The 22,723-nt window shown below is 44.4% G+C and overlaps 1 protein-coding gene and 1 long non-coding RNA gene across 2 annotated transcripts in view; one reads left to right on the top strand and one right to left on the bottom strand.

Annotated features, from left to right (window-relative positions):
- The window catches only part of KBTBD12 (kelch repeat and BTB domain containing 12), a 43,782-nt gene that overhangs the window by 16,013 nt on the left and 5,046 nt on the right, over nucleotides 1-22,723 (bottom strand). Inside the window, exons 2-6 of the mRNA XM_074602757.1 lie at nucleotides 20,869-20,929; nucleotides 18,153-19,287; nucleotides 16,977-17,247; nucleotides 13,534-13,684; nucleotides 851-1,048 (exon numbers count right to left, since the gene is read on the bottom strand). Of these exons, the coding sequence (XP_074458858.1) occupies nucleotides 851-1,048; nucleotides 13,534-13,684; nucleotides 16,977-17,247; nucleotides 18,153-19,222 (1,690 nt within the window). The 5' untranslated portion in view covers nucleotides 19,223-19,287; nucleotides 20,869-20,929. The remainder of the gene's footprint in view (nucleotides 1-850; nucleotides 1,049-13,533; nucleotides 13,685-16,976; nucleotides 17,248-18,152; nucleotides 19,288-20,868; nucleotides 20,930-22,723) is intronic.
- LOC141749375 (uncharacterized) lies at nucleotides 818-5,577 on the top strand. The gene is made up of 3 exons (XR_012589344.1): nucleotides 818-875; nucleotides 1,169-1,298; nucleotides 5,392-5,577. It is a non-coding gene; the product is annotated as an uncharacterized LOC141749375 (long non-coding RNA).

Here is a 22,723-nt window from a genome sequence, read left to right on the forward strand (position 1 = left end):
TGAGGTGCCCCAAACTGGACACAATACTCCAGGGGTGGCCTCACCAGTGCTGAGTACAGGGGGACAATCACCTCCCTCCTTCTGCTGGTCACACTATTTCTAATACAAGCCAGGATGCCATTGGCTTTCTTGGCCACCTGGGCACACTGCTGGCTCTTACTGCTTTCTCCTAGAAAGGAAATTGGGGTAGCAGCTGTATGTAGCAGAAGAGTTTAAGTGTGCATGTTTTGAGATTCTTTGCATTTATAATGAAAAAAAAAATAACGATTAGCAGTACTGAAGATGTAGATAGAGCTAAGCACAGTTGGAAGGAAGAAGGCTTAAAAGAAGAAAGGTGGCCATGGGGCTAGGATTATTTAAAATTTATCTCTGTATCTCAGTCCCCTACCCACAGTACGCCTTAAATACACAAGCCTTTTCAACACCGATTGTGAAAAGCATGTAAGTAAATAGGCAGAGCCAGATAGCTTGGCTGAGGACAGATGGATAGTGCCTTAATCTTCAGCAAATATGCCCAAATTCTTTAATGTCCATAACACCCTAAGCTCCTGATCTCAGTAGCTCTCGATGTAAATCCAGAGGAATTCTACTGAGGTTGTAGATTTACACAGATTTAGCGCAGATCGGAAACATCCTTAATTTTTTCATGTTTTGTTAAGGAAAAAAAGCAAAGGGCAAACAGAACACAATTCATATTGACATTAGGAGCCAGCAGTCCAAAGGGCTGAATCGGCTCTGCGGTTCCAGGGCATGCCAGTGCCACCTGACAGGGCTGGCCGGTCACCAGGTCAGTCTGCATACAGCGAAACTGATTTCAACTACATAGGGAACGTCGGACTCATTTTAGTACCTGCTCCACGAAATCCTCCACAGAGGTACAGCTTCCCTTCCACGGAGCCCGCGCTGGTAGAGTTGGTTCGTAAGGAGAGGAGGGGAGAAGGCATAGGAGGTCCATCCCTCCAGAAGTCTCCATCAGGGTTATAAATCTCCACTGCGTCAAGACATTTCCGTGTCTGTCCCCTGTCACGACCAAGGCACCCAATTCCTCCTGCAAAAGATACATAGGTCAAATGCAGCAGTCCCAGGATCTGCTGAAAAACGCGTTGCTGGCTACGTCAATTTTTGTTTATGTGTCCTCATGTCCTTCCCTTTCTATTCCCTTTTGCAGCTCCAGAAATTTGTTAGAAAGTAAACTCAAAGCAGAGGCTATTCCACCTTATCTACAGATATCGAAGCAAGATCCTTTCTGAAGTCGCGTATCAAAGGAAGGACAGGGAGCATGTCTTCAAAATGCAAAGGTATTTTGTCTCGTTTTCTGCCTATATAGTAGAAATAGTCATAATTACTTGTTCTGTGTGCTGGTAAAACTGCTTTATCATTAAGTTGTAACGGGTCAAAAGTTATTCTCCAGTTACTGCTGGCGGATTTGACACTTACACTTGTTAATCAACAATCATCCAGATTTGTTGGTTAGTGTCTTCAATAACAGAAAAAGATTACACCCATTTCTTAAGGGAAACCAAGTTCCAGAAACAAACCCATCCAATATGCAGAGTGCCAGTTGAGTTATTTGTGACGAGCCCTGCTGCCGAAGGGTTAATTAGGATGCCTGAAGTTGATGTGCAGGACTGACACAGGTCCCAGTTTCCATTTGCTGGGACAGACCACAACAGGCTGCAGACATACCTGAGATCTCAGTGCACGCCGCGAACACTGTGCGCTGTAATCAGAGTAAACGCTGCCTTCCCAAATCCTTTCCAGTGATCAAATCCAGATTTTGAATTCACAGCCTTCGGTTCTCGAGAATTAATATGCTGACGTACCCTGGCAGGTTCTCCATCTGTGCCAATGGACACAATACCCTGTAATGAGCGCTGATGGCGTGCCGAAGCAGTTCTTTTGTGCATGTGTGTGTATGTGGCCACTTTTAAATATAAAATGACTGCAATGTGCAAGCAATTTCCACATGCAGGCTAGCTTTCCAGATAGACGTGTAGGCCTGCTCAATTGTGCAAATCCCAAACGCGTCGTATGGCATGTAATTATGCCCTTGCATTTGCAAAGGGAAGGGGCTGCAAGTATAACCTGCGCGAGGCTGGTGTGCCTGCTTTTAAAATAGTCTTGCCCCTGGTGCTGTTACACTGCTCTGTCAGAGAAATGAGCCCCTAGCGCTCAAAGCTTTACTCACATACGGTTTTCCATCTACCTCTTAACATGGACAGTGCTATTTTTTTTTTTTTTCCCCTCAACCTTTTGTGCATGCTTAAAGGTATTTGCAAGAGGCAGCTACGTGTAAATGGGGACCGCAATGCTCCAAATTTGCTGCCACTTGATCTGTATTTTAGAGTCAGGTAAAGATAAGATCGGTTGTCCCTGCCTCAAAATTAGAACCAAAGTCAGCGTTCATTATCATCAGCAGGAAGTTTTTCTTCAGCTGAACTTTGCAGCATTTGAATTTGAAAACCTTCACTGGATTTGGTTTTCAGCTCCTTTTCCATGCATAGCAAATCTTTACTTGCCCTAATACCTACCAGGAAGGTCCTAGCGGTTTGTATTAAGTTCCCCCCAGCGTGTGCTTAAAACAAGGCTGGCATCCAAATGCTTTCATTACTAGCTTGACACTCCCAACTAAGCAGCATTTGCTCCGATGGGCTGCTCCTCTGAGGCTTGATTCACCTAAGAGAGCTGGGGGAGGGAGTAATTGTGGTCATGGAATTTTGCTAATCATTTCCATGCCAAAAAGGGAGTTGTATGCATCACCAGGCTGAGCCTTTCTCACGATGGGGTCTCACTGAGCTACTCCTTAGGACTATTTAGAAACAAGAATAAGTTTCAGAATTCAAACATTTGCTTATTGTATTGTTCTTTCTGCCAGGAGCATTATTGCCTTCTATGCAGTGTTCTCCACTACTCCTTAATGGCTTATGAGAGGTGCCGCTTTAAGGACAGGACACTATTCCCCTAAATTTATCAAGAAAACTTTTAAGGGCTAATTAAATTTTTAACTGATAAGGCTATGTAATTGATTGCTTATCACATAGTCTGATTCTATAGCATCCTCCCGCAGAATCACGGAGTACAGCACGCAAGACAATTTGCTGCCAGGGTACGTACAGCCTACAGAGTGCCGAAAGAGATACTCAAGGCAGTTTTAACTGGGACACAATAATATTAAAGGTCCCCATGGACTAATTGGGTTTGTTCAAAAGACAGCTTTGTGGTGCCAAAGACAGGCTGCCGCTGGTTATCCAGCCAGCTTTTTTTAAAGTTAGCCCAGGTGTTCGTGTACACCGCTGAAGAATATGCGCTCGCCCATAGGAAAAGTCTTCACGTGGAGAATGAAACAGCGTCTCGTTCAGTCGGAGGAGTGAATGGCACCAGTTCGGGAGTGCATGTGGCACATCAAACGAAAATAGCTTTGCTCATTGCCTCAATATTTCAAGGGAGGGCAGTGGACAAAATGCCCCAAAACTCTTTTCTAGAAGCGTAATTGCTGGTTATTTCTTAGTGCAGAGTAACTGTGGGGCACAGTAACTTCAGAAAGAACAGAAATAATCGGGCACAAAACTGATACAGCACAGTCAGTGACTTTCTGCAAAAAATCACAGCCGTTGCCAGTTAATGAAGACATTCAGCTGCCAGGGATCCACCACCAAACATTTTTCCTGTAGTTATGAGAAAGGTAATTTTTCATGACCTATTGGAGCATCTTTTCAAAAGTTTAAGAGCTACCACATATTTTCAAACATTTATGAAGCCTCCATCGGATAGTTTAAGCAACTTAAATTTGACGTCCTTTAATCCCGTCATTATCAGAGACAGTCCTGAAGGTACAAAAAGTCTCCATTTTATTTACGTTCTCCACAACAATTTCAGATAAATCCAATTTCATGTTCGATTTACAACAAGAGCAAAGCTAAGTTCTCAGCAAATAAAAAGTAAGAAGGAAAAATCAGGGGGGAGTAAAGTTGAATATTCAAGCATAGAAAAATAGTATTCTGAAAAACAAAAAAAAAAAAATCAAGAATTTCAATCTCCCCCTCCAAAGCGATGCTAACACTGAAATATTGCCAACAAAGGAATCTGAGGATATTAGAGTCTACCAGCACTGCTTTGCTGTGTTCCCAGATGCAGTAGTTGAGAAATACTCCTGTGAGACAATACTTTTTTTTATTTTTTCCTCTGTGGAGACTGATGTCTCAGGCCTCTTCCCAAAGAACTGAATACACAAATCAACAACAAAAAAAAATTTCTCAAATGTAAATCCATTCACATCCGCAACCAAGGGAGGGAGGCATCTCCTGTTAACCAGGCTATCCATCATCTAGAATGTATATACCATGAAAGGCTTAAAACTGCCAGAAAAAAAAGAAACTTGCTGTGTCAGACAATTCAGGCTGCTTCGTGCTCTGCCACTCACGACTCCCCATCATCCTGTCCCACTGCCTTCTTCCTTCAGATTTATGAAACCATTAGGAGTCCAAGTGGAGACATATGGAATTACAGTTAAGACCATGAAGATTGTCTTTTTTTTCCATGTTCTCTGGGTAGAGCAGCTGAACAACTGAGTCATAGAATCATTTAGGTTGGAAAAGACCCTTGGGATCATCGAGTCCAACCATCAACCCCACGCTACAAAGTTCTCCCCTACACCATATCCCCCAACCCCACATCTAAACGAGTCTTAAACACATCCAGGGATGGTGACTCCACCACCTCCCTGGGCAGCCTATTCCAGTGTCCGACCACTCTTCCTGTGCAGAATTTTTTCCTCATGTCCAGCCTAAACCTACCCTGCTGCAGCTTGAAGCCATTCCCTCTTGTTCTGTTCTTGCTCCATCCTGCAGGAGCCTCTCCACAAGATGTGGGTAACCTTTAAGAGGCTGAGGCAGAGTGCAGTGAAGAGGGCAGAGGGTTGTAGGTCGTTTGGGGGAGACTCTTGTGCCAAGTGACCTGCCAGCAGCACACGGATCTCTACTTGTGATTGTGCCTTAAACCACCCAGAACTGTAGATGGGGTCATTAAAACATCCGTGCTGCGGCCGCAGCCTCCCAGGTGGCCCACCAGGCATGCCAAGGGCAGCGATTGCTAGCTCCATGGCTGGGTCGGGCTGGATGCTGGGAAGCATCCTTCATTAAGGCACACTCACCTGTCTCGTCTCACACAGAGCAGGCGAATTCAACCCCACTTGGCTTAGTTCTCTGCGTAAAGCCCAATTATGTGTCCTTTGTGCAGGGGGGGATGGATTTCTCCCTGGGAGTTTTGAACATTTCTGTCATTTTCACACTCATCACACATGAGGATTTAATCCCAGAGCTCAGTCTTCCCCCATCCCCTTACAAATACACCCTTTCAACACATTAGGCTTTTTACATTATGCGCTTTCCCTAGGAGATATTTCAGATGCCACCGAAGGACTAAAAAAAGCCAGTGAAGCCACCTTTGTGTTCCCAAACCCATTAATGCTTGCGAGCTTTCCATATCACGCTTGGATGATTCTGCAATCAAACAGACTTTCAAGGACACTCTGTGAGCAGTGGTTCTAATGGACTTTAAATTTAACATGAAACTCCATTAGTAAAATAAATATATAAATAAAGCACATGATCTTTATTAAGAAATCAGGATAGGGAAGACAAGCCTTTGATGCAAGAAGGCAAAGCACGGTAGGTGATGTGATTAGTACGTCTTCAGAATTTCAATGAGGCACGGTTCCGCGCTTTGCTATACCCACGCACCGCTCGTAGCTGGCTGAAGGCAAAGCGCGTTGCTTTGGCTGAGGTCAGCTGCCTCCCCCTTACCCCACGCTCATCTGAGAAGACTGAACGCAGTTTGAGTCACGTCAGTTCTAATAGCAGAACACCCTTCCAGCACGTGAGGGGGCATGTCTGTAACAGCAGTGAAGTGGTAGAGTCACTAGTAATAATTAGATCAGTGGGTGCAAAGGAAGTAAATGCCTACGTGTATCCATATGTACCTATAGAGGTGAGACGGACACGTAGTTGAGTTTCAAGAAACAGGAAACATTCCTACCTACATGTACCTGCGACTTCACCCACGTCACTGAAGCCTGTAAAAGCAGGCACTGGTGAAGAGCAGTTGCACTTCCAAGTCTCATCCACACCGAGCTCTTATGCAGCTAAAGCTGCCAGGCAGCTGAGTCCAACATGGACAATGTTTCTTCCCTCCAGGATAACCGTCCAAATCCAAGTCTAAATTGCTTATTGCACAGACAGGACAGCTGACCAAAATGACACCTACAAGTGTCATTATATACTCCACCAAGAGGGACACGGTGATGGGGACCTCTGAATATCAGACTTCATACCATTTAATTTGATTCCCCCACTAACAGGCACCTGAAATTAGACATAAACTTACAGTCTCTCGGCCAGGGCAGTATATCATAGAATCATGGAATGGTTTAAGTTGGGAGGGACCTTAAAGATTGTCTAGTTCCAACCCCCCTGCCCTGGGCAGGGACACCTCCCACTAGACCAGGTTGCTCCAAGCCTCATCCAGCCTGGCTTTGAACACCTCCAGGGATGGGGCATCCACAACCTCCCTGGGCAGCCTGTTCCAGTGCCTCACCACCCTCAGAGTAAAGAATTTCTTCCTAATACCCAATCTAAGCTTCCCTCCTTCGGTTTGAAACCATTACCCCTCATCCCGTCATTACACTCCCTGGTAAAGGAAGCATATGAGGGAGCAAGAGCAGAGCTGCTTCCAAAGGGAAGGTGACTGAAGCTCACCATCAAGGCGCAGCTCCGCAGAACCAGAGGCAGGCGGTTGCAGAAGGTCCCACCAGCAGCTGTCAGGCAAAGGCAAGGTGACAAGAAAGGGCTGAGCCCCCCAGGCCTGTGTTTAAATGATGCTCCTGGACCTATGGGCAGAGGGTGTGGGTGGAGGCCCCAGGTGATGCTGGTCAGGATGATCAAGACCTGTTAGTGCCCTCAAGGCACCGACACTGTAATTCTTTATCATATAATTAAGTCCTCAGATCACAATACTGAGCAACGTGTATTCTTACTAGAGCCTCTTTGAATTTTTATCAAAGGAACCTAGGAAATGGGTGGGGGGAAAACAAAAAAAAAAGGAGTAATTCTCCAACAAGCAAGTGAAATCTAAGCTTTGCCTCCCGTAAAATAATTCACTATTAAATTGATCTCTGGAATGCACAATGGATTTAATAGCGCTAATCTCTTCTGTAACATTTCCCTTCATTACTCTCTAACAGCACTCAAGCGGGGAGTCTCAGCACTTACGTTGCTCTCCCTCTCCGCAGAGCAGGGCTGCGGAGCTGGCTTCTCGGAGAAATAAGGGAGCAATAAAGCTGGCCCTGGCAGGCACTTCCAGAGATGAAACCGAGAAGCACTGTCATTCTTTACTAACACAGAGCGAAGCAGATGAGGTAATGCAGCTTGTAGGAGACACGAGGGCAACAGATTGATTAGAAGCAGGGCTGAAAAAACAGATGATTGCCTTCCTAAACAGGGTCAACGCTTCGGATCCAGCTCCTCCCTTTCTCCTGTAATGCCTTGTTCTCGTTTCCTTTGATAATCCTTAAGTGAGTAGAAAGCATTTCTGATCTCATTTATCAGACCAAATGTCCGCCTTTTCCGTTCCTCCCTGCACGCAGGCCCTCCGGGGGCTGTTGCACAGGTATAACAGCGCAGAATCAGGCCCATAAGCTGCTACTTGTCAGAAGTCCAAAGCGTATTTATAAATAGACGTGTTTATTTTAGAAGAAGGTGTTATTCAAATACACAGTTAATACTCAAGCATGAAAGCTAAAATGTCTCCTTCCAGCCCCCTCCTACACACGCTTTCCTTTCCAGAGAGACCCCAAAGTACATATTCAAAGAAGTATTTTATGATCGAGACATTCAGTATTTCATTGAACCTCATTTAACTGCTTAAAACTTTTAAAAGAAGCTCTCAGCAAGAACTCAGGGAGGGAAAAAACAAGTTGGAAGAGGTGGGATGCCAGGCTAAGGAGGATAAACAAATTCTTTGATTCCTAAATCTTCCCTAATAGGATTTCTCATTTAAGTCCTTCTATATGTTCTTATTTATAAAGCAGGAATTATATAACGTAAAAGCAACACGTGGTTAAAGCTGTCATGGTGATACAACATTTTTTACCAGTGACCTGTATTTCAGAGACAGCAGTTCTACTGAATGAATGTGTTTTAACAGAAGCTAACGAATTCATTTGGATAAATTTTCCTAATTTGTCCGTTGGCTGTAATGAGTTTTCAGAGACCTAGCTGGAAAGGATATTTCTTTTTTTAAGCAAGAGATTAAAATGCGTGACCTTAAATAGAGCCTTCCCATCTGGTTTTCTTCCAAAAGTGTCTCAATTGCCTCTGTCATTAAGAACACAATACTGCTCTTTCTTGGGCTTTCCAACGAATATAGTTATGTTCCTGGGAAAATATGGAGAGAAAGAGCTAAGACCAGTCGAATGGGATGAATAGGAGAAAGGATTTTGAGCCTCAGGAAATGCTGTTCATTTACTTATGGGGCTTATGTACACTGTATAAATAGCGTAAGATTCTCTAGGAATATTACACAACAAACAGACAGTTATAGTGCAGGACTGCTGATTAAGAGACACGGTACAGGTTCCCGAACAAGGCTGTTTCTCAGGCCAAAACCTCTCATCTATTTCTCATTTTCCTTCCATCAGTGTGACTGTAGAATAATTCCATTTAAGTCATTAGGGTTTTACACACTGGAGCTGGCGATTAGGCTGGGAAGAGTTTTTGGACAGTGACTGTGTACTCTCTGTTCTGTGCCAATAGGACTTTTCAGAAATTAACACTTCAAAGGCTAAGCATCAGATTCTGAGCTGGCTTAGAACAAAATGAGTCTGACACAACACAACTGAGATCATCAGGCCACTTACTACAGATTTACACCTATATGGATGAGAACAAAAATTAGGCTTGTATATCAGAGTCTGCTGCTGCATCTTATTCCAAGCTAGTGCCCCATCTATGCTTTTTGCTTCATATTTATGTTAGAAATTACATTCATGTATCAGAGATATTAGAGAGCATCAACTTTTAGTGCAGTGATTTTTCACTTATGCTCTAGAGTCCCACTGAATGCCGAATGTGCTGACACCTGTATGAACCGTACAGGAAGGCAGACACCCTGCCTGAAAGAGGCGACAAACTTACTTTGTTTAAGGACTTTGTTTTCAAGAGTTCATAGAATCATAGAATGACAGAATCCTAGAATGCGTTGGGTGGGAAGGGGGCTCTAAAGGCCATCCAGTCCCACCCCCCGCAGTGAGCAGGGATGTCTTCAACTAGATCAGGTTGCTCAGAGCCTCATCCAGCCTGGCCTGGAATGTCTCCAGGGATGGGGCCTCCACCACCTCTCTGGGCAACCTGGGCCAGCGTCTCAGCACCCTTGAAAAAATTCTCATCTCTCTGCAACGCTACTTTATGTATCGAGCTAGAGCTGTATATTTCTTTATCTCATGTTTTTATTTCTGGGAAGCTGGGCTTGGTCCTCGTGGCATACAGAAGATATCTTGCATTTACCTGCTTCCACCTTGCCTCCCTCCTTCTCCTTCCTCTGCCCCCAGTGGATCTTCTTAGATGGGTGCAGACTGCAGGAAGCCCATAGAGAGAGTGCACCACATGAGGAACAAATATGATATGAGAAGCGGGTGACGCTTGTGGGAACCCAAGCAATGCCATTGAGCATGCCTCCTCATTGCTCCTTCACGGAGTGTCCCATGAGCGGGGCTGCATGGGAACCTGTTAGATGTTCAAGTTCTGTGCACACACACTTCACCATGGGGAGCCCTCACTTGGATTATATATGGCAATATGTAAATGGCAATGGTAGAGACTCCACGGAAGTCTCTCTCCTATCTGTGGCACAAAAGCCTAGTCATTGTGCCTGAGCATAGACACCTCTGAGGTCACGATGTGAGGACAACCTATGAGCTGTGATCCTCTTCAGAATGTGTCTTTTTGCACAAATCGCCCTTGACAGCATCTTTCTAGACTCCCACCGTGCCCGGCATTCCTTATGAAGCAGGGTGATGTCTGAGGGATCCACAGCTTTGAACAGCCTGCGATGGTTTTACCATCCTCATGACAGTTGCTATTCTTTGGTCCATCAGCGTCAACCTCTGTTCCTTCCATTCCCATTCTCTCCCGAATGTCATCTGCATGATCAAGTACCACATCTGCCAGATTACGAACGCTTTCACTGTCTTCCTTTCAATGCCATGAATTGCCTGTTCACCCGGCCGGGGCTACCGTCCCAATTGTTTCCACAAGAAAACCGTACCCACCTCGCAGCTCACCAGCCTGAGAACTCGCAAGGTAACAAGAGCTTGTCACCACTAATAAACCGTGGAGTGTAGCGTTTCTGTGTGAGGTTTTAATTACAGTTGGCGAGTGCGAGCTTACAGCTGGAGATGAGGCCATGTGTGATATTAGCAGAATAGGATGCCAATATCAGTATCACTGTTTCCAAACAGAATTCGTTTGGAAATTGCTTCATCATTTTGAGAGGTTTTGGAAAATGCTTTAATCTCTTCCGCAGAGTTTTCAGACCGTGATGGTTAACATTTACCAACCACATTGTCTTCCTAATTTCAACAGATAAATCTTCCCTTCCACCCATACTGTTAAAGGTGGATTTAAACCAGCACATTCAAAGGTAGAATTTGTTGAGAAATCATTTTTGGCTCAGTGTCAGGTTTGTCTTTCAATTAAAAAATTAGTTCTCATATTATTTGATTTCCTAAGGAAACAAGACTTATGCAATTACCCTCACTACACGTGGGTTCTCTATCTGCATTTACATTATTTTGTCTGCCTCTCATAGCTTTTGTGCCTGTCGGCCAGTTCCAACCAAATTTTGCAGATTTGTGGACCTTAAAGTCCGTGAAAATAGGCAGTCGGGAGTCTGTGAAAAGAGCCCAAACCTAAGTCAAAAGGTCTTCCCTGCAGCCGATATTGGTGCTACCTGACGGTAACCCATTTGTGTCCACACGTGCTGCAGTTACACCTTGAGAGGACGGAGCATCAGAACGGAGGCAGGTTCAGAAACACAACGGTAAAAAATAGCACAATCTTTCCCAGAAATCTGCTGCCCGGCGCAGCGTGTGAGCTTAGTTACCTTTGCTATAAATCACAAGCAAGTTTGCTCATTACAGTGAAATTACCCCAGATTTACATTGCCAAAGCTGAGAGCAAACCCTGCCTTTGTGTATGTTTAGTTGCATTTAGTGGCAAGAGTGAAGGGTCAGCAAATGGTTAATCTCAGGATGGAGGGCGTTGGTCCCCTTAGGACTGCTCATGGGAAGGTGTGTGAACCAACAGAGTGGTGGAGACAGAACAAGAGCCTGTTCTGCGCCGTGCGCCGATCCGATTGTTAACAGAGATTTTCTCACAAAAAAAATTATTGGTGCTTGCTAGGATGTAAGAAAGAATTCAAGTCAATGGTCAGCTCCCTGAATACTGCAGCACTGGCAGCTGTACATAACAAGACAATGCTTTTTATTTTTTTACGTTAGCAAAGTGCTTGTGAAGGTCTGTGAGACCGTGAACTTCCCTCAATGCCATTTAAACAGGCGCTTTTCAGATTTAATACTGTGCTTTGTGTTCGATCTGTACATCTCATTACAGTAATCACTCAGATATGCTTCTTGCTTTGTGAGATTTTGAGGGAAGAAAATGGATGCGGTTTTCCTTGTTAGCCACTCCTTTTCCTTGTCTCAGTGTCAGGCTGGCTGTGAAGAAGACTGCCAATTTGTTTTATCACATGCATCCCGAGGCGGCTCCTTTTTTTTTTTTCTGCCTGACTCCCCTGTGTCATCACAGCATTTGTGGTCTTGATCTCAGAGCACTTCTTACTGGAACGCGTGAATGCAGCCTTTCTCTTCCCAACTATTACGGCTGCTTCTGCTGCCCCATTACAGCGTCAGTGTCAGTATAAATAATTATATATATTTAACCTTTTGCAAAGGATGGAGGTTCCACAGTTTCGAAGCACCTTTGAACCCGGGCAGCCAACACTCTCGTTATTTAACAAGCATACTGGCGTTCTCTATCACTAACCTTTGACAATAATGAAATGATTTTCTGTTTGCAAAACTCTCTTTTCCATAGAGGCTGCTTTCACCCTTTCTCCTGGTTGCGACCGTGGGCCTGTTTCAAGCCACTTAAGAGAAAGAAGTTTCTCTAAAAGAAGACAAATGCGGCGTTAAAGCCATTCTCCTCTTCTACTTCAAAGACACCTGCAAAATGCTTTCTGTATTACATGCCAGGAACAAACTCTCCTTTATCCACGGCATATAACAACCCAGACAAAGCCAGAACACCCCTTATACAGGAGGCGTATTAAGTTGATAAGACCGTATTTATTGCGTTCACTTTGATAAGCTTTTAAGCAGGAGTAGTTTGAAGCAGAAGGGATTGAAAGGTCCTGATGTGATTGTTACCTTCTTCGTGTCCGACGCTGGACCCTGGGAGCATGGAAGGGCATGAATAACCCACAGCCCACCTGGGGATTAATTCACTGTATGAAATTTTTTCACCACTTCTTCAAGTACTTTCCAGTTATAGACCTATCTCTAATCCTCTGCTTCATTTGGTCACCTTTCTGGCTCCTATTCTCCTTCCAAGATGCCCCTTCAACTTTTTTCCCGGATGATTCCCAATGCCCTTCTTGTCCATCTGCCTTTCCCTGCCTTGTATCATCATTTTCTCTTCAGAAAAATCCCTTGCTTGCTGCCATCATCTCAGGTGTTTGCTAGTGTTCAGAAACAGGCGATGTTCTTTCTGTGGGCTTGGACAGAGGTTGGGATGGGGCCATGAAGAATGGTCTTTGGGATGAGGCATAGAGCTCGGGATATGGATGGGGATCATTTTGGAACAAAAGATTTTGGGGTAGGAGATTATTGAACTCTTTCACACAAGTCTTAGAACTTTTGGTCCAAATACTCTTTCGAAACAAAGAATTAAAGATTCAATCAAAAAATGACAAAATGAAAGATTTAGATTTTCCAAAAAATGCACTGTGTTGAGGTGGGTGGAAGAGAATGATTCATTGAATTTTACCGGAATCCACCAGTGATGTTGGTTTTGACTGGAAGATCCAAATTCTCTTTTTCCTTATGCCATTTTTTCATAGCGCTGGGACCGTTCCTTAGCTTTTCACTGCTCACCTGTGAAATGGTGCTAACGAGGCTTCTCTACCCACCTTTTAAAATTCATTATTACTTATAGCACACACCGATACTCCAAAAAAAAGTTTAAAAAGCAAAGTGTCTTTGTTACGTTAACCCAGAACGCTAAACATTCACTTAATTTAATCTACAGGAAGGAAGAAGTGATGTGGGGAAAAAATGACTCTAGAAAAATACTATCCATTTAGTCCAACATACTTTGTCCTATGGTACATAGCGAAGGGTGATATATTTCACTTTGCGGAGGCAAATTGCTGGAAAGAAGAAAAAGTCATGGTGCTATCTGTTAAAAATCTGTTTCTTCTTACCCAAGACATAAATCTCGCTGTTGACTACGGCTGTGCTGAAGCGGTATTTGGAGTACTTCATTGGCGCGCCTTCTGTCCATTTGTCTTGGCCCGGGTCGTACCGAAACGTTCTGTTACTTAATCGATCCGGCTCATCGTCAGGCAGATCCATCTGTATGAAATATGACAGCCATAGAATAATACAACATTTGGAGCCCTCTGCACACGCCCGCATGCAATTAATCACAGCAGGCAGCTGAGCAGATAAATAACATAAACACATCAATTATGGCTGCAAAGTGATTCATACTCACTAGGGTTTAACAGCACCCATGACTTGTGGCTGGGAGCGCGCTGTAGAAGGCGACTGAATGAGGGAGCATCCGTATTCTGCAGCAATAAAGCTGAGGATTTGGGTCACAACGACACGTTCATGGGCCTGGCTCCAGCAGAGCGTACCTCTTTCACAAGGCTGCTGTAAACTCCTAACCATAACAGAGGGGAAATGAGTCTATCTGGCTTTTTTTTCTTCCTGCTAAAGGTTGAAATCCATTCCCGCTGTTACTCAGACCGTACCGTGAGTCTCAGTGAGGTACTTTGCTGGCCTTTCTCGGGCCACGTAACATTCTCAAGTCATTTGCACCTTTATTTAGTCAGCCTAACCTGAGTAATGTTGTTCAACTGCTGTAACTTCTCCTTCAATAGTTTTCATAATAAGCTCCTACCCCCCCCAGCCCCCGCCGCTATACCTTTGCTGCCGTAATACTCTTTTTATACTCACTCCTACTCCTCTTGTTCTCTCTAATCTTCCTCCCCTCTCTCTGCCTGTCTCGTATGATGCAGGGAACTCAGATTCTGTTTTCTGGGTACGACACTCTTGAATGTAAGCAGTAGGCTGTAGGGGGAGGATCCTGAAATGTTTTGGGATGAAAGATTTCACGTAGAGAGAGTGAGGAGGAGCAAACTACTTTGCTCACTTGTGATGGTGTTATGTGTGCTCTTGCTTTGCTTGTTATTTTTCTTTCCCAAAAGACCTTTCCGACACTAATGTCAGGGACAAGATAGTAGGAGGCAAACCAGAAAGTAAATATATAGCCCCTTGGTTACTCCCTGCAAGTGCCCAGGGCATGCTTTTTCTCCATGGTAAGTGTGAAACACTAATTTATTCACTGAAAGAGGGGTAAGCTGTGTATTTTCAACACAGAGTAAACCTGTACTTAGGAGCAGGCACCATTTGACGTGCTGTAAATTCACACCCTACCTCATTTTTGCGGTAACGCTCACCTCAGGGCGCACCCCGTGCTCTTGAATGTACAGAAAACATAACACCCAGCAGCCCTTCTCTCCGTCTCCAGGGTCTGAAACCTTCCTCTCAGCCTCACCAAAGGCTCTCTCCCATTTTAAGAGCCCACGGTTACCAAGGCTGGAGTCACTTGGGTTTTTAACTCCGCTGGCATCAGTGAGGCTGGACCGATGCTGAGCCCACGTGGTGCTGCTGTGAGTCGAGCCCTCGCCCTCCTAAGCTGTCATTTTACATCCTGGCTTGGCTTTGTCCTGTCTTGTTTCAATCGCAAAGCCTGAGTGGGAAGGGAACGTGTGTTAATGTCTGTCCTGTAAGGGACGCGTGCCTTTACAGCACGGGGTCAATGCTGCGTCCCCCGGGCTCGTTCGGGACTGACAGAACGTTCGGTGCTGCTTGGGCACAGGGACGACTCTTCGCTTGACAAACTCATTTGCTTTCACCCTGCAGCTGGGGTAGCCCCACGGCCACAGTCACCACACCTGACAAGTGAGCGTGGGGGATAAATGGTACCAGAAGAATCCAGCACTCCGCAGTGCCGGTCTTAAAGCGCTTTTTTGAGAGCTTTAGCTAATTTGTTCTGATCTGTTCAGCTACGCCCTAATCTTACAAAGCTATGGGTTTTAATCAATTACTGTTAATCTGCTCATCTCAAGCCTATTTGTATATAAACTCAGACTCCTATGCATCGTTATTGGCGGCAGGTATCAACGTCAGGTGTTTTACAAGTGCTTGTATTTTTTTATAAAACCGTTCTTGGCTCAATTTTCCTGACTTGTGCTTCTGAGCCACTTTTCCCCTTACAATCTGATCTGGAGAGCTATTACGAAAGATAAAGTTGGTTGTCTGACTTCAACATCTGTCTTTGTGACATAACAAGTCTTTCAGTTCAAGTTTTTTTTTTTTACAGGCAGATTGTTTCTACATTAAGTGTTTTCATATTTTAATTCTTTAAATAGCCAGGTTTCCTTGCTTCAGTCGTTTCAGCACGCTCCCTGATCTTTCTGTTGTCTCCTTTGGGGGCTCCTGCACTCAGAATATCCAAAGGGGTGGGAATCTTATTTGCTGAATGCATCTCACTTTTAAATACCTTAAAACAGTAATTTATTTCGAGAGAACACAAAGCAATGAGATGTGATGACAGACTGAACATATTGCTGTCAGCAATGAGGATTACAGATGCTCTACTTCATTGTCAAGTGAATGTGGGGCTTTATCTTGGGTGTTCAAATTTAAACTGCACCGCGCAGTAAATAAGAACGCGCTACGCTCTTTAAAAAGATCTTTCACATTCACACTGGGAGCAACTGGAGAGAGCGAGCGCTATTCCTGACATCCATCCTCCTTGTAGCACAGTTCTGTATATTCCCTGTACTACTGAACGTGGTGTCTGTGGCCCTGCGGAAAATTCCCGTTAAAACTTTACAAGGCCAAGGAATGCAACTGAAACAAATACCCGGATGGATTAAAGGAATCTGTTTTCCAGAGAATGCTTTGACTTGTCATTTGAAATACAAGGAAAATCAAATCAATGAACTTTAGTTAACCGAGAAAGTTTCCTGAGAAACTGAGGTGAACCTTAAATTTCAGATATAACTCTGTCCCTGAAATCTACCCGTGCACAGGCTTCTTGAAGACAGGGCTCAGTTAAGGGCCCCTGTATGATTTAAATACCATTATTTCCTGATACCTAGAAAAATAAAGACAGTATATAAGGAAAGGCTGAAGTTAATCCATTTTTCACAGCCTGTCATGACGAAAAAGTGCCAAATAAGTACTAAATATCATCCTAGTTATTTCAAGGGGTTTTTTTGCAAAAACCAGGTGTTTAACCCCGTAGCTATTTAAAATGGAACCCACGTTGACACAGGAGATGTAATTTAAACTCTGTGCACGTCTCTATGAAATAGCCGCCCTTCCTGACGTTGGTATTTACAGTGGGGATGGCATCAGATGGATGTTATTCCTCTTCACCCTGCTTGGTTTTCCTACAAAAGGGGGTTAATCAGGGGAATGCGAGCAGTTTAGTCTTCTGTTACCACTTTCCCTACGCAAGAAGCGCCGCGAAATTACACATCCTATAAACCAAGCATAGCGCTGCTTGTTAGTAAACAAAAAAAAAAAACCAACCCAAACCAACGCAACGAGTGGCACATTTCTTAACCTGTGGGGTCCAGCCACCCAGCACGTAGAGCTTATTCTTCACCGTCACCACCGCATGGCAGGCTAGTGGTACGGGGAGAGGCGCCGTGCTTCTCCAGGTGCCCTGCTCCATGGAATACTTCTCCACACAGTTTGTGACCAGGTACTGATTTTTCACTTTCATTTGCCCTCCTATTACGAAGAGATCGTTCTGGAGAGTGCCCAGCGCGTAGAGTTCCCGGAGCTGAGTGCTGCACAGGCTGTGCCAAAACTGGTTTCCTCGCTGGCGGTATCTGCGGGAAAATCCAAACGTTGTAAATGGCCCGGTTCACTGAGGTCCCATCAGCTTGTTTTGAAACGTTACCCCCTTCATCGTCAGTGTTTATTCAGGCACAGTGATAAGAGGAGCTTTCTCCTTCACAGAGAAGTGAGTATAAAACTGAGCCCAACGTTTGCAAGATCAAGCATTTTTAGCACGAGTAGTGCTAGGCATCCTTTCAAAGATATTTGACCCTAATTAAGGTAAGAATTCCCCTATTTCTGCATGTGCTGCTCAGTCGCAGTTTCCACTGAAGTTAGTGGGAAGAGCGAGAGCTCAACACTGCTGAAAATAAGGCCACTCCACCTGCCTCAGTATGGATTTACTTCCTTAAATTCAGGCATCCGTATTTGAAAATGCTGTCACCATTTAAAATTTTATCTTTAATCCAGAAAATGCCTGGTTTTCTTTAAAATGGGTGCGTCTGACAAAGACATGAGGAAAAACAGAGCGAGGGTTTAAAGCTATCAATCATTATCCTTTCCTCTGTCCCACTGGACTCCTTGGGTCATTCGCTTGACTCATTTCCCCCTGCTGATGACCTAGGGGAGAGTATCCTAGGAAAACATTGAGATTTGAGGAAGGAGAATATAAAATCCACATACATGGATGCAAGATCCAATCAAGCTTATTAACACAGAGATGCCAGGAGAGTAAATCCTCCTTCTTTCTGGAGAAAAGGCATCAAGATTTGGTTGTATGTATATAATTCAGTGCTAGGAAGACAAATTGTGACACATTGATTAGAGTAATCGAAATCTCTGGGAAAACTTTCAAGTAAAGAACGCTTTGTCTAATGGTCTTTTTTTGGTCCCCAGAAACATTATTTGGATTTAAAATTTTTAAATAATTAGGGATTTTCTGACAGAGGGTACACACCTATAAATTTCGATGTTCCTGGTCTTTTGCCTAGACATTTTGGCAGCACTTGCCTCTCCTGCCACAATAATGTCATTATTCTCAGTGACAACCCCAGCGCAAACACATCCCAACCCCTCTCCATACTTCGGAGAGGAAATGAAGTAAGTCTTTTGCGTCGCAGGGGCGTAACAAAAACTGGCATCCGCATAGCTCCCGTGTCTTGACCTAATGCCGAGAGAATTGTTGCCGATGCAGAGTAAGAGATCAGTAGTCTCCATGCCGTACCGCAGGCTGAGAGAAGGGTGGCTGGATAGCTTGATGGTTTTCAGTGCTTCCTCAAACATATCGTTGCATTCTGCGTTGCACAGGATCATCGTGTTCCTTTTCCGGGCTTCCACGAGAAAGGAAGGGCTGACAAGTACCAGCCTCACTTGCTTCAGGAGCTCGATAAGGTGCTCTGCACGTGACTTTCTGCTGTGCTTGACCCATCTAATGACGAGGTCCAGAATGCTCTCCTCCCTGGAAATATTCAGATCATCTGATTTTATGAGAGTCAGTAGCTGCTGGAATTCGATCTCTAATATTTCTTCCTGTAAGCTCACCTCAGCAAAATGGTGGTATAAGTATTTCCTCGCTTGATCAGACAAATCTTCTGCCCCAATGTGGTTTGCAAAGTAGTAGATGCCCACACAGTTGGAAGCATCCATATGGTCCATCATGTACTTCTGGCACATACTGCAGACATCTTCCATCTGCATGAAATACGCAGCGATCGCAACAGTCTGCACGTTCTGATTAGTGAGGGGCAAATCGGCACTGTACATGTAATTGAGTATGACGGACACGCTCTCTGCAGAGATGTCATACAGCACCACTTCTCTTTGCGTGCATTCAACCAAGCCGCAGGTAAACATGGCTTTGAAATAGGGACTGAAGGCAGCCAGCACCACCTTATGGCAGGGGAATTTCTCACCTTCTGCAACTAGGACAACATCAATTATCTCTGTTGATTCTTTCATTCTCTTTACTTGTTCCAATAAAGTCCAGCTATGGCGCTGCTTTCTTTTCTCCTCAGCCTTATGATCCATGGTCGGTGTCCAAACTTCCTGGTTTTAAATCTCCTCAGAATTCAAGGTCTTCATCAGGAATGTTTCTAGAGGCAGAAGCATAGCGTTTTCCGATGAGGACAAATGATTGGGCAAATGAATATTGCTGTTAATATCTAAAGATAGTCATTCTGTAAGGTGTGATATGAATCAGTAATGCATAAAAAGTGTATAAAATTATGGTGAGGTCTCAGGCTCAAGGTCTTATCTCCAAGACAAAATAAAATAAAAATCAACACTTCAAATGATCATCAATATTCAATAACCTCCCCCCAGTTTTTGCGACCATTTAAAGAAAATTACAGACTTCACTTCAAAAGAGTCTTTTCCAGCTGCCTTCTCCCTCCTTCCCCTGATCCTGTTAAAACTGAGGGAAAGATTTCCACTGACTTTAATAAACTTTAGTTCGGGCCCTTAGTCTGTTGGCTATTCAAGTTTCGTCTCCCACATGCACCTGAAGGACATCAGTCCTTGCTTACATGCTGAAAGCACCTTATAGTTTCAGCAGCCCCGTAGGTTAGAGAGCTACAACGAAGCGGTGCCTTCTCAGTGCTCACAGCTCCTCACAGACTGGGAGCCATGCCTAAGTGGACACTTCAGAAAAGGGTTTTACAAGAGCAGAAAAAGGGAAAAACATGAGACTTGCTTCTCTCATTAGTTTTTACAGTGATCTACGCCTCCGCAAAGCGGGTGGGAAATAACGCCGCTGGTACAACCCCGTTCACTGGCATTTTACAGAGGCATGAGGGGACGTGCGGATGTTCACGACTCTGCCTTACCACCGGGCTTGGCTACCTGTTTGCAGAAGGGTTGTGATTCAAAAGCCCTGTGCTTAAGACTTGCAAAGCAGTTAGGAAGCTGCTGCCTCGTTCCTCTCCCAGTGGGTCGGTCCCTGCCCCGCTGTGCCAGCAGCGCTCTCCCCAGGCTCCGCGCTGGGAGAGTCAGGACAATGCTGCGGGCAGAGTCGGCTTCCACCCCTGAAGCGTGGTGGTGGTGGCAGAACTGGCAGGAAGCAACTCGGTCCCGTTGGCCAGATTCTTTACTCTCTCACACCAAAGTGTAGGTCATGGGTTTCTACAGGGCTGCTGCTGGTTTGCTTTGGGATAAATAGGGGATCAGTAAATAGGGGCCAGCTTTCGAGCTGTCCTTCTGCTTCTCAGCAGGATGTTTAAGCGCTGTGGATCCACAGAGTTTTGGTTCCACTTACTGTAACCTCAAATGGGATTTTTAATTAAGTTGTAATTATTCACATACTCCCTCTGGTTTTATTTACTGGGGGAAATAGAAGCAACTTCATGGTCCCATTTCTGGGGTTTTTGGGGGGTGCCCTTTACTGAACCTCTCCGGCTTTCAGATCAGCAAGCGGCAGAAAGTGAGGTAGAGCGGCAGAGCCGTCGATGGGAGAATGGTGTTTACCCGTCACTCAAGGGATACCAGCCCTTAACGCAGTTTTTGTCTCTGATGTGGCACAGAGACAGTTCTGCGGTGGAGATGCATTAAGGACTCGTGTCATGAATCTCCAATACACAGACAAGTCCCGAAGTTGCGGTAGGACCACGTTTGAAACACGCTGTAGACATGCTACCAATTGCTTAATAGGGACTATTCAAATGAGTAACATTCCTCACCAGCTTAAATATTTGCAGGATCAGGGTCTTGTACGGCAGATTGAACCGGTTTTCTCAAATCCTGAAAGCACAAAGCGTAGTCTTAGTTTCATTAGAGAAATGTGTATCAGCATAAAAAATGAGTATATGAAATTCTTTGAAATCTATCTAAAGGTATTTCCACAAACAGTCCAGATTTCTCTACAGATCTAGATAGATGGGTTTTTTTAAAGATATTATAGTTATTTCCCAGGTGAAAAGGAAATCTACAGTTATATCGTCAATCTCAGACTTACTCTTTTAGCTGTTCAGTTGTTTTCGGAAGTAGTCATCATTCTGTTTTAGCAAATTACATAGATTCCTCACTTTGAGTGCTAAATTAAAAGCCAGGCATGCTTGAAGACTAGCATTTCCTTGATTTTATCAATTCTTTCCATATTCCAAATCTGAAACTAGAAGCAACACACCTGAGAAATGAATCTGGGTTATTACCAGATTTCAAAAATGGATTCGGAAGACAAAACATTAACTTCATAGTCTGAATGTGGGCCAAGCTCCACGCTCTTCTTATGGTACTTTTTTAACTCAATCAAAGGCAGTGAGTTTAGTACAAAAAAAATAAAGCGATGGTATTTCCAAAATCTGGATGATTTTTTTTTTCTTTTGCTGACTACATTGACATGAAATACTGCCTTTGAGAAAATGTAGGCCTTAATCCTGCATCAACTGCCTCTGGAGCAATCTTTGCAGTCAGTAGAAGCCTTTTATGAGGTAGAAAATGTTCTTTTTTTTTAATCCTGCATGATAATTAGATGGCCAGTTTATTGTTTTCCCCTCGTGCTATTTTATCACCTTATAATATTTGATTTTCACTGCATTTTGATAAAGGAACCACACCATATCTCAAAGATCCTGTATTATAAGCACGCATATGTTAAAGCAGATGAGCTGTAGTGTCTTTAACCAGGTTGTTCACTCTCCAACTGGATGAAATGATTAGTAACTACCAACAAGACCCCAGTGTTCAGCAAACTGACTAACCAATCTGAATAACCAGGGTTTTTCCACCAGAATGATCAACTTCTTTCTCTTTTGTGATGTCAGAGCTTCACACATCCTCCGGCTTCTCCATAATGGACAAAATGTGCATTTTTAATGTGAAGAACAAGTGAGATGATTAATCATCATCATCTTTCCCAGACTTTTGTACAGATCAGGAAGAAACAGTGTGTAGAACCGAGTTATGATTTCACTTCCTTTGCTGGTCACCTTTAAGTTTCCTTTCACTGTTTATTTAGCTTTCTTAACAGCAACACTATGTCTTTGATTACACCGTTCAGCAGATTTGTGAATTTTATGTGTTCATTTAACAGCGATTAGGATATCTGGCACAACATGCTCGCAGCCGTTTCTTCCTCTCGTTCATCATTACGATGTTGGCAACAGGAATCTCAAAGCACGATGTAGCTCATGCCATTTATGTGCTGCTTTAGGCACAAATTACCTGATGGGTAAGTCCTACACCCACTACCCAGGTGATGAAGGGCAGGGCATCCTCCCCAGGAGCCGCAGCAGAGCTACGTACAGCCCGTGAGTGGCAGATGGGGTGGCCTCCCCTCTCCTGGAGCTGGTCCCTACCCAACCGTCACCTCATCCTTGGGCTGAATCGTCCAAGGAGTCTCCACCTTGCAGTCGGGATCACCTGCGACCCTCCAACCTCCTCTTCACCCCCATCCTGGAGCTCTGCAGAGCAACGCTGCTCCCCCAGCCAGAGCTGCAGGCAGGGCTCCAGTGCCTTCCGCTCTCAAGAAGGCAGTATTTGCCTTTCCTCCTAGGGATGCACCTTCTTCATCTCCTTGCTTTGATAGCACACCAG

This window comes from Larus michahellis, chromosome 10 (genome assembly GCF_964199755.1).
Source record: "Larus michahellis chromosome 10, bLarMic1.1, whole genome shotgun sequence".
Classification (NCBI taxonomy): domain Eukaryota; kingdom Metazoa; phylum Chordata; class Aves; order Charadriiformes; family Laridae; genus Larus; species Larus michahellis.